At 35.4% G+C, this 12,139-nt stretch overlaps 1 protein-coding gene across 3 annotated transcripts; it reads left to right on the top strand.

Moving 5' to 3' along the window:
- The first annotated feature begins 1,274 nt into the window (after nucleotides 1–1,274).
- Nucleotides 1,275–12,082, top strand: LOC111803805 (UDP-N-acetylglucosamine diphosphorylase 1-like). Of its 3 annotated transcripts, XM_087127611.1 has the most exons (16): nucleotides 1,275–1,611; nucleotides 1,942–1,996; nucleotides 2,082–2,233; nucleotides 3,460–3,499; nucleotides 4,401–4,493; nucleotides 4,680–4,792; nucleotides 4,876–4,950; nucleotides 5,944–5,983; nucleotides 6,074–6,156; nucleotides 6,250–6,327; nucleotides 6,844–6,987; nucleotides 9,845–9,912; nucleotides 11,062–11,176; nucleotides 11,275–11,431; nucleotides 11,510–11,635; nucleotides 11,810–12,082. In XM_087127611.1, exons 1-15 carry the CDS (start codon nucleotides 1,417–1,419, stop codon nucleotides 11,605–11,607), a joined length of 1,506 nt encoding a protein of 501 aa, XP_086983737.1. In that variant the 5' UTR covers nucleotides 1,275–1,416; the 3' UTR covers nucleotides 11,608–11,635; nucleotides 11,810–12,082. The 3 variants fall into 3 exon arrangements, with proteins under 3 accessions (XP_086983737.1, XP_086983738.1, XP_086983739.1); XM_087127613.1 differs by lacking the exon at nucleotides 11,810–12,082 and having other exon boundaries at nucleotides 1,280–1,611; nucleotides 11,510–11,767; XM_087127612.1 differs by lacking the exons at nucleotides 4,680–4,792; nucleotides 4,876–4,950; nucleotides 5,944–5,983; nucleotides 11,810–12,082 and having other exon boundaries at nucleotides 1,276–1,611; nucleotides 11,510–11,767.
- Nucleotides 12,083–12,139: the final 57 nt, after the last annotated feature.

The raw sequence follows: 12,139 nt of genomic DNA, 5'->3' as shown, positions 1-12,139 counted from the left end.
TTATTTTAAAATGTTTCTGTTGATTTTCCACCCAGAGTAGTGGATGGGCTACCTCGGCCCGTTATGGTTTTTAGCAGGCTGCTGAGTTGTACCTTTGACTCGGCCCAATGCATTTACGGAGACTGTTTTGGTGGGCCAGGCCCATAATTGGTGATTGCTTTAAAAACTAAATATTTCGAGTGGAGTATGTTAATAATGTATTAAAAAAAATAAAAAAATAAAAAAATAAAAAAATAAAAATAAAAATAAAAAGTTAGTTAGGCCCACCCTTACTTATGCCCATGAAGAACATATGGGCTTTTGGTTTCACATCATAGTCACCCCTTTTGTTAGGTTGGAGGGAAGCATCCCTTCATCCTATGCATTTTTATTTTATTTTATTTAAATATATATATTTTACAATTGAATTAAATTATTTTTTTATAATTTGAGTGGTTGAATTTTTATTTTATGGGATATTTTGTTAGTTGGATTATTCTTAATTATAAGTATTGAAATTGACTTACTAACTCAAATACAAACAATCAAAAATAATTGTGTACACAAGATTACAGATATAAAATATAAAAATGTAAAATTTAAACGTCCATAAAATAAATATAGCCAATTTCTATTTAATTATGTTCATGCTGTGAATATTAAAAAGTGTATATTATGCTATGGTTTAATAATCGACCATTAAACCAACGGGACCGAGTAAAGACAAGATTCCGGATGAGATCTTTGAAACATGACTAAACATGAAAAAATGGCGATTATTAAATCAATCTTATTAAAATAAATAACACAAAATTATAACCACATCAACCCAAACTCTTACTAAATTTATTTATTCATTAGAACACACTTTAAAGCACCAAAATAATCACACAATAAAATAAATTTATTAGCGTTATGACCTAAGTGAGCTATCTCATGTCACATGCGTATATCATGATATGGACAAAAGTTGCAAGACGAGCGTCTTAGACTTTTTTCTTTAAAAATGAGAGATATATGCCGACATTGTGCCCTAGCTCACGAGTTGGAGGTTGGTATATGGGGTTGTTTTGTGACACAATATGCAAAAATGACTCGTAAACATTGTGCACTAGATGAATGGATAGTCGACTACGAAGTTGACTCATGGATCGATTCTTGAAAAACAGTTGAAGCAAGTTTTTGCATGAGTCAAGTTTGGATCGTGTGGAAATGATGCGGGTGGGTGGGTGAGGTAATTTTGTTCGTTTTACATCCAATAGCAGTTGATTGTACTTGCTGATTCCTGTCTTCCTCACTACGACTGTTCTATTTCTCATTCCTTCTCTTAAGCTTGAAACCGAGCGCACATCCACACCGACACTCAAATCTCAATTATCATTTAACATTTTGATTCCTAACAGAGATCTGTTACCGCCACCTCTTCTTTTCTCTTTTATGGCGGTGATTGGTTTCGATGCCAATGCGCCATTGCCGCCGCCGCCGCAGCAGCAACCGCCACAACAGCTGCTTCTGCAACAACCACCTCAGGCCTTGCTCGAGCGCCTCAAGGATTACGGCCAGGAAGATGTTTTTGCTCTTTGGGACGAGCTCTCTCACGAAGAGCGGGATCTTCTTGTCAAGGATATTGAGGTATACTTCCCCTATCTCTCCTTCTGAATTCACCTCCTCTTTGATCCCTCAATTCTCCTTCTCTCCATATTCACGGACCAGACGGATCGCTTACTGCTTTAATTCGTATTTCAAGCATTTCCGTTAGTTGAGAGCAGAGAATGAGACTTCTCTAATTCTTCGAATTTTCAATCTCTCATCGTTTTTCACATTCTTTGCAACTAAACAAGCTAATATGTCTTATGAAGTTTATGTTTCTAATCCTGCATGACGCTGGAAATTAGTTGTTTCTTTTCTTTTCTAATCCTGCAATGCGTGAGTGTTACATGATTGTCGATGCTCTTTTTTCAGAGTTTGGATCTTTCCAGGGTAGATCGAATTATTCGATGTTCGCTTCGTTCGCAAGGTTGGTATCTTCCTCATCTCGTGTTTCCTCTTTTTTAATCGCGACAATCAATTCTCATTAAATTTTAATCGTATTGCGCTTGTAGGGCTACCTGCGGCAGCAATTGAACCCGTACCAGAGAGCTGCGTGTCGACGCTGGAGGAGCGAACCCTTGACGAAAGAGAGAAATGGTGGAAGACGGGGTTGAAGGCCATCTCAGATGGAAAATTGGCCGTTTTGCTATTGTCTGGTGGTCAGGTATGTAACTTTTTGGCAAACCTTGTTTCGATTGCGTGGCATGATTCCCTTTGCTTTATGTCGACCTTTATACCCCACTATAAAGCATTATCAATCTAATTTAATGTGCACTATAATCGATCTCTCTTTTTGGGTAATAGAAAAAAAATCACGTTATTCTTTCATATAAGAAAAAAGATCTGATTAATTTAGACAGTTAGTTATAATTACCCTACGGAGAGATCCATTAGCAAAAATTCTGGAACAATAGTCTGCCACTTGACACTTATCACAATGAAACAACTCACTTCGTGGCAGCTCCTCTCTGGAAGAAGGGTAAATTACTAGATCCTGAACGTAAAATGGAAAAGAAAAGGGGGGGGGGGGGGGGGGTGGATTGCTATCCGTAAATAAATTATTTTATTTGAAAACATAAAGTGCAGGGCACGGCTACTTAATTGTAATCTATCTCGTGCTGGTACTTGAATTGAATAGTGAACATGAAGTTTTGTGACAATGACTTCTACCACTGCGATTAATATTACTGATACGGCTAGATCATTACTTGCAGTAGTCACACAAATGAATACATGCTTTATTCAGCAGGGTTATCATCTAGTTTGGAAAGTGTTTTCAGTATGATTTAGACACATGCAATTTCAGGAGAAAGGTGGCGTATATGACCTCTCTTTTCTTCTTCTCTGACTTCAAGATATGAGCGTTGGTGGATACGAAAATTTGAGGCCTTAATGTCTCTTTCGAGCCTTAACTTGAAGCTCAACCTTTTTCTTCGAAAAAATTCTTCTGTCTATATAGATGGTTATAAAGTATCTGATTTCTTAGTAACTTTTCTTTTAAGACGAGAACACCTTTTCTTATTTCCTTTAAAAAGAAGATATTCTTGTAATGACTTCGATCTCTGGTATACCCTTCTGCGAAGTATTTCTTTCATTTAAGAATGACTTACCCATACTCTTAATAATGTCCACTAGTGGTCGGATTTTCATTGGAGTTGAGCAGAATGAAAACTATCTACTTCACAAAATTGAGGGGTCTAAATGTAGTAGAATGAATTTTGTAGATTTACGAAGAAAAGGGATCCGAAAAAGCTGCCTAAATAGATATGTTCTTGTTTATTTATTTAATTTTCAATTGATTCATATCTGGGGCAGTACTATTGGTTTATTTTTTCATGGGTGGATGCTCGATTGCCTTTTTATTTTCCTTCTGTTGAAATTGAAATGCAGGGAACTCGGCTGGGGAGTTCTGATCCTAAGGGATGTTTCAGTAAGTAAAATCATATTCACTAAATAATAGAGCAATTACTTTAGGGTTCTCCATGGAGGTGTCATTTAAATTGATTTGCATGTAGAATTGATGTTTACTCATCTACTTATTTACTTGTTGAATTAGTCATTCCTTCTACTTGCCAATTCGTAACAGTCTTCATAATGTTTTGGTGTGGATATTTGATTCTAGAATCCAATAGTTGATGGCTTTATGAATTATGGTTCAATCAATAGACGTGTGTAGTTCATAGGGTCATGTTCATTTTTTGTTGAGATTTTCTTGGTTTTGTATTATCCTAAATCCTTTTCGTAAATTTTGTTTCGAGAAGAGAAACAATTTCATTGATAAATTAAATAGGTGGGGTTAAAACTCCCAAGGCCATAGGCGGTTACAATCCATTTTGTAAATTCACCAACAATAGTCATGGCATGGCAAGTTGTTTCCCAGCTTGGGTTCTGGTTTGATTCTAGAGAGAGAGTATAAATGTGTAACGAGGACATAAGTGTACCTGAAACAAGTAATATAGAGTTTGAAAAAAAATGGCTTGCGTTAAAAATAGCACACTCGAAGTAGGAGGTCGCGATATGAAGGGATAGATTGCCATGAGGACACTTACGGTAAGAACTAAAAATACAATGTGTTCCTTGAAATATTTGTAACTGTAATGTTTTCTATGGCAGTGAGTGATGTCCGAGTATTTTCAAACTATTTAAGGTACAATGATGATTAATGACTTATATCTCTCTCCCCAATCTCATACACATAATAATCTAATCCTTATTATTTATAGTTTCATTTTCCATTGAAGGGAGGTGGAAAGTCATTTCTCATTTTTGTTTCTGTATATATATCATTGATAAACTCAAGTATTTTTGTTTTTAATATACTTTATTGTTAGATATTGGACTTCCATCGGGGAAATCTCTCTTTCAACTTCAAGCTGAGAGAATGTTGCACGTTCAAAGATTAGCTGCTCAAGCTACAACTGATAGTAAGTTTTCACTATTCATTATACTTCCCTTTTATTTTTCTTTTTGTCCTTGACGGTGGGGACCTCGTGCTTGTAACCAAATTTACTAGAAAATAATGGACTCGGGGTATAACTTTGGAGAATTTTGATGAATTTAGATTATAATGGATGTTAGTGTCAGTTATTCACTTACACTATTAATCTCAGATTCTGCCAGTTCTGCATCAATTCATTGGTATGTGATGACCAGTCCATTTACCGACGAGGCCACTCGCAGTTTTTTTGAAAGTCAGAAATATTTTGGTTTGGAGGCTAATCAAGTTATAATCCTTTAGATGCTTATTCTTTTTCTCTTTATTCCCTGCTTGCTCTGACACTCACTTTCACCATGTCCGGATTGCAGGTCACCTTCTTTCAGCAGGGCACCATTCCTTGTATATCCAAGGATGGTAGATTTGTGATGGAAACACCATACAGAGTATGGCTTCAATTTTTTTTCCCACATGAATTGATAAATCTCCAATTATCCATGTCATATCTCTTACACACTATTTACCTTTCCTCCTTCCCCTAACATGTCCTGTATGCGTTTGGCTCTTCTGGTAAATCTTTGATTTCTTGAGATAGAAAATAAATGAAGGAATGTGACTGATTTTTCTTGAATAAAGAAGTGCTGCCAGAGATAGCTTCATAGCCAAGGGGGAATATATTTTGATTTGGACTACTCATAAATTAATATTTCATACTTTGTATTAAGTGAACTAATTGGGGAAGGGAAGAATCTTATGAAAAGAATTTGTTAGAAGCCATGGATATAGGGGAACGCTATGTAGTGGATGAATACTGGATTGATAGATTAGTGGTTAGAGATGTCCACAGGTGGGGAAGTCCTTGCCACCTATTTCAATCTCGATTCCTACAAAATTCTCCATTTATTTTCGTGGGAATTAGATTCACGCGGGTAATTTTTCTCTCTTTAATATTTTGTTAAAAAAATTATTCCTTTCGAAGAAAAATTTCAATGGATAATTTTCATTTTTCAGTATAATTTCTATTAAAAAAAATGTAAAACATCCTTACTGCTTTACTTCTACATATATACTGCCTAGTACCTAAATCCCTATTACGTTTACTGCTACTAAGTTACTAACATTTGCTGTACATATGTATATACCGACATGTATGTATATATTAAAGAGGGCAGGGTGGGCCCAGGAACGTAGAACCATTTAGCTAATAAGGAGAAATCTCTCTCTGCTTCCTCTCCAACGGGGATTCCCCATTCCTTGTTTAAATGGCTCCGTAGGTTAAATGGACATCTCTTTTGGGGCAATCTCCTTGGGATCCTAATAGTTACCGTTATGATGATTTTGATATTATTGAAATCCACATCTCTTATGTCATGCTTTAATTCTCTAATTCCAATTCTATAGAATCTGTGGTTGTAAAAGTTTGAATTCTTAAAAGCTAGGTTTCTAAGGCTCCAGATGGAAATGGAGGGGTATATGCAGGTAAGCTGGTCAAACTAATAGGCTCGAGCTGTTGGCTATTTCTAACTCTATTCTTTACCCTCTTATGTGGACCTGTTGTTTATTGATCAGCTTTAAGATCCTCACACTTATTAGAAGATATGTCAGCAAGAGGGATTAAATATATTGACTGCTATGGAGTTGACAATGCATTAGTGAGTTGCTGTATCTGTTGAATTTTCATTGTGCTGGATGAGTGATTTTGCAAAATTATTAAAATGTTTCAAATTTCTGCATCTTAATTATAGGTTCGCGTGGCTGATCCAACATTCTTGGGATATTTCATTGATAAAGGTGTATCTGCGGCAGCAAAAGTTGTTCGTAAGGTAATTAATCTTGTTGTTTATTTTACATATGGGAAGAGATTAACTATGTTAATTTTCTTTGGTTAAAATCATGGTTCTGTGGAACATCTTGTCTAAATTAGAATATTTATGCATTAGTTGTAGATCTCTGATAAGTACTGTTGGCTTCGATCTCTTTTAGATATTGTTATACTCTGGAAAATTGTATTTGCTTTTTGGAAATAGATATAATGTAAATTAGAATTTTTGTTCTTGCTATGTAAAAGGTGCACCATAGCAAGCTCAAACACTCAAGGATATAAAAGAAATTGATATAGTCTCAAGTCTAAAACCCAGTGTAAAAGATGATCTAGTTTCTTGGTGCGTACTAGTAAAAAATTTCTCACTTCAGGTTTATAACTTCTCTGACATCCACCCCAACGATGGCCACCAAATGAAATAGATTCTTTTAACATTTTCTCCAACCTTAGTTGACCTCATTCATCTTTTCAATGACTAGATCGTATTTTTTATTTTTTGTAATTCATTTGGTTTTAGGCATATCCCCAAGAGAAGGTTGGTGTATTTGTCCGACGAGGTAAAGGAGGACCGCTCACTGTTGTTGAGTACAGTGAATTGGATCCATCACTGGCTTCTGCTATCAATCAAGTAACAGGGCGTCTTCGTTTCTGTTGGAGTAATGTAATGTTTGTTTCTCCTTTTCTTTTGTGGAACTTTTCATACATCTAACTTTCTGGTATCTAGCCCGATTATTTACACATACAGGTTTTGAGGTTGTTTCTGTGTGGACTAAAATTAATTCTTCAATATTTTTTAACTCCTAAATTTTATTCATAAAAATCAACTTTTTAGCAACTTATTAAGTGGTTGCCTGCTTCTATGTATTGCATTTGGTCAAATTTCGTCTTCAATCTTTACTATCATGCATTATATGTTTTGGTTTCAGTGTGCACACACCCTAAACACCCCAGCAGTTTGTTCCTGAAATTCAGGAGGAAGAAGAAAAAACACATCCACCTAATTTATAACTCCTGTCCACAGAAGATATGGAGTAAATATTATAATCAGAGAAGTTCCTTCTCAAATATTAACCTACACAAGAATGGATGATGGGGAGGTCAGTTAGGTTGCTTAAACCTTTCAGGGGAGTGTTCTTAATAACATTCGCATAACTAAAAGATACTAGTACCTTGATGATGAGAGGTTTCTCCCCTTATGCCCAAAAGTGAGTGAGTGATAAGAAGAAACGAAAAAAAAGAAAGATGTTTGAATTTTTTATTACCATAGGCATTGAAACAGTAGGAAATTTTGCATACCCTCTAAGAAGTGTATCAAGGAGGGCTAGCAGCTGTTGGAACGGATTTCTTAGTCTATGCATGGTTTCTTAATATAACCATATTTCCGAAGTAAATATAGGAAATATATAAGAAGTAGTATCCTCCAGCATTCCCTGTAAGTCATGAATAATACATATTTTCCCGAACCATTTAGGTCAAATGCTGACAACCTTTTAGGAGACTGTTTCGTACTTGGATTTCTTGCAATTCTTTGCATATATGTGTATGGTAGCTTAGTTATCCATAGTACAGAAGTAAATATAGGAGAGATGAAAAAATAGTATCAGCCAATGTATATATCAGAGAGAAACTGAGATATACATCATTGATAAATGAAATGAAAAGGCCACCTACGGTGGGTTACAAGTAAGATTTCTAATCGTTTAATAAAATTGTAAGACTACAATCAGTAAAAAGGTGTGAACATTTGCACCCACACAAAGCATTAAAAAGAGTTGGATCAATAAAACCTTCAAAAGAACCACATATGCCGCTGAAGATTATCCTATTCCTTTCGCACCAAAGAGACCAAAAAAAGAAGAGCTATTAATAGCCTCCCATAGTGTTTTCGCATTCACCTTGAAAGGATTACCCACAAAAATCAAGGATAATAGATAAAAATTGTTTCCTGGCAAAATAATGCTCCATCCAAAATCTGAAAGAATATAACTCCAATACTGTTGAACCACCTGATCCATTGGGTTGAACCACCATGACTATGCTCCCAAAGGAAGATTTTAATTTTGGGAGGATAGAACCCTTGCCAAATGGCTGAATATAGAGTAATGGAAGTATTATCATTTTGCATCACAATATAATATAGAGTAATGGCTGAATATAGATTAATGTCAAAGTAATTAATCTCATGCTAGCAAAGACAATATGGAAAGGAGAACACTCTAGAAAGGTGAATTTCTTCCTTTGGAAAATCGCACATAAAGCCATTAGTACAAGTAAAAATCTTCAAAAAAAAAAGAATGTCCTACATGGCTCTATTTCCAAATTGGTGTCCATTATGCACGAAAGAAAACGAATCACAGAGCCACTTATTTATGCAATGCATGTATAGTCAAAAATTTTAGACAACGATTCTCAATCTCTTCGGATGACATCTCACATTTCCTATGGAGGTAAAGGATCTATTGGATATGACCTTAACGCACCATCCCTTCTTGAATGCAAAAACCCTACTATGGATTTCTTTTGGAATATGTGGAAAGAAAGATATAAATATTCGCGGAAAAGACAGCTTACACAAAATTCTTTGACAATATTGTTTACCAAGCTATATCTTGGTGTAAACTATCTAATATTTTTACTTCCTATAGTTATACCTCCCTCATTGTAAATTGGGAAGGTAGTTTGTAAACATCATGAATATTACATCCCTTTTGTAAATTTCAATCATCAATGAAATTATCTATTTTATTATATATAAAAGAGCCTACATCACAAGAAGATCCATCACAGAATGTGCTGTAAAACTATCAGAAGAACTAAAGTTCCACTTCCATGAATGATTTGCTGATGATAAGAGAGATGGATGAAAGAAAATGGGAAAGAGAAGCCCATCCATTGAAAGTCTGCAAGCCTTGGATATAGTGAAGCCAAAGTATGGTTATATTTCCTATATTTACTTCCACCTCCTCCTTCATTGACTCGCAGATCAGTCTAACTTCTTTTTTCCGAAGTTTCTATCTGAGTTTCTTTGTGTGTATTCCCAATCACGTCTCTCTCTTATACCATTGTTGATAAGAACTAAGTTTATGCATCACCAAGGGGTACAATGTCAAGGGAAGAATTCCAGAGCTTCCCCTCTCTTCCTCTCCCTATCACACGAATGCATTGCCCACACCTATACCTCCCCGCTTCTAACTAATTTGTAACAACATCCTTGACCCCACTCTTCTTCCTCATGCGCATACTCCTATACACATAATTAATAGGAGATTTATCAGATTCTTTCCATATAATAAATTGTAATACGTTCTTATAAATCTTATACCCTAATTTTTTTAGTTATGAAGATTACATTTTCTTTCGATGGAGCAAAATCTTTAAGCCTTTTTGAAAATTGCACTCAATACAACTAACTTATCATGTCGGTCATCTTCTATGCTTTGACACTTGAAATGTCAACAAAAGGAAATTTAAACATGTTTAATTTTTTTTTTTTTTTTTTTTTTTTTTTACATTTTCAGGTGTGCTTACACATGTTTACATTGGATTTTCTAAACCAAGTGGCAAATGGTCTCGAAAAGGACAGCATGTTAGTAGCTCTCTCTCTCTCTCCCTACCTCCCTCCCCAGTTTTATAATTGAACAGAGTAAGGTTCCAATTGTCCATTTGATGATTTTCTATCCTTGTGGTAATGATGTTCTAGTTAGAACATGTTTTAGTCCTTGCTAGTGTTTTTAACCACTATTCAAATTAGGAAATGATTGAAATGCTCAATGAATGGTTACTGTTAGATTGTTGAGTAGTACACTAGTTTTGATTGCTAAGGTTGAATTAACCGGAAGATGAACAAGGATCTACAATTCTTTTATCTTATTTATTTATGTCCATAGAACCTAAATTTTTTTTTTACCATTGAAGGTTGTAGAATCAGCAATATATTTCTACTTCAGACTTGGTGCCCATTGGAGATTGGATTATTTTTAATATGAAAAAGCTTCTTAAATCTAGTATGGTGTTAATTAAAAATATTGACTCAGGCTCGGACTTGTTGGATATTCTCGTGGTTCTACTTTATCATGTTCACATTTTTGTTAATCAAATATTGGAGCCTATAAAACCTAACATTTCTAATAAATTTGTTGATTTATCTGTTGTACAATGGTTAACTGGTTATACCATGGAATTAGTTGAGGCATATAAGCTTGCATGAACACCCACAATTATTTATATACACGTGCATTCACAGATGCCCTTGATCGTTTGTGTACTGGTTTTACAGCTCTCATCTATGCAAAATAAAAGGGTTTTCAATGAATTCTCTGAGTTTCTGATTTTTTTTTTCAAGAAAAAAAAAAAAAAATCTTATTTTGTTACGAAGGGCATTATTGTCTGCCTCGCCCTCCTATATTGTCTCACTTTCCCTGAATCATAACTAGTTTCTGTCATTCCTTCTAATGTCCAAGGAGGATGAAACTGATGTAACTTAGCAATCAGCTTAGGAGCATCCAGATTACAATTTATCCTCAGTACCAAGGTACTGGTTGACTAACAACCGTGTTAAGGGCTAGATAAATGAGGTATTGTTAGTATGTAGTATTGCACAGTTTCAGAAAGAGGCTTGTCTTCAATGCGTGTTCTTTTGTGCCTTACATTGCCAGGCCATCTCCTAGAGTTAACAGCGATTCTACGGATCATATATATCATAAAGAGCTTGCTCATATGCTTCTTTTAACTGTAGCTACCATCTAGCGGAGAAAAAAATTCCTTCTATTCACGGGCATACAATGGGACTAAAAATGGAGCAGTTCATATTCGATGCATTTCCTTATGCTCCTTCTACTGCACTATTTGAGGTGAAAGCATCTCTTGTTTGCAATTTTTTAAAACTATTTTAGGAGGGTTCGTATCACCATACTTGGTATTTGAGATTCATTTTTATATCTTTAACTAGATCTTACGAGAAGAAGAGTTCGCACCTGTGAAAAATGGCAATGGGTCAAATTTTGACACTCCAGATAGTGCTAGGCTGCTTGTTCTCCGACTCCATGCTCGCTGGGTGGTTGCAGCTGGTGGATTCTTGACACATTCAGTGCCCTTATATGCAACTGGTATATTTTGATACACAAAAATCTCGATCATTTCATGACGGTGTTCTGATATAATATATGTTCAATATTGAATCCTAGGCGTGGAAGTATCACCACTTTGTTCGTATGCCGGAGAAAATCTAGAAGCGATATGCCGTGGAAGGACATTCCATGCACCTTGTGAAATTTCTTTCTAGTTGGAGTCAACCTTTCCAAATTCTATTTGTGAGTCATCGGCTTTTATTATTTTAGAGTTAGCATTGAAAATGAGCTTCCGTCTTCTTATACTTGCGAGATGCAGTGTGCATTATCTAATGCTTTTGTGACATCCAATTAGTATTTCTTCGGTTTTGTTAATATTATATTTCCTAAAGGCCATCTAAGATGAGTGGTTTTTAGATTCCGTTCCTCAAATGGGCTGATGACTTTGGAGAGACGCAAATTTGGAATATTCACAGCCAACGACTGAATGGAGAGAACTGGGCAACCACAATCCCACCTCCAATGCTTTAGCCCAAGAGGTTAGGGTCTACTCCTCATTTGTGAGATATTAATACCCTGTTTTGTTTTAGAGATATTAATGCCCATAATCAGCGAACCAATATATGAGTCCTGGTATGGTCATCACCCACCAATGAATTTACAACTTAACCCAAACAAAATTGAGAGAAATTGAGTAGTTTTAAAGCAAAAGGCAAACACTTAAAACATGCAGAAGTGGATAATCAA

This window comes from Cucurbita pepo, chromosome 10 (assembly GCF_057944985.1).
Source record: "Cucurbita pepo subsp. pepo isolate OVF chromosome 10, ASM5794498v1, whole genome shotgun sequence".
NCBI lineage: Eukaryota > Viridiplantae > Streptophyta > Magnoliopsida > Cucurbitales > Cucurbitaceae > Cucurbita > Cucurbita pepo.
This window is presented reverse-complemented; position numbering and strand designations above follow the sequence as displayed.

Coding starts and splice junctions, on each gene's coding strand:
- LOC111803805 (XM_087127611.1), top strand. CDS start 1,417: ATGGCGGTGATTGGTTTCGATGCCAATGCGCCATTGCCGCCGCCGCCG. Junction 4,494..4,679: donor TGCTCAAGCTACAACTGATA/GTAAGTTTTCAC, acceptor TATTAATCTCAG/ATTCTGCCAGTTCTGCATCA. Junction 11,432..11,509: donor AGTGCCCTTATATGCAACTG/GTATATTTTGAT, acceptor ATTGAATCCTAG/GCGTGGAAGTATCACCACTT.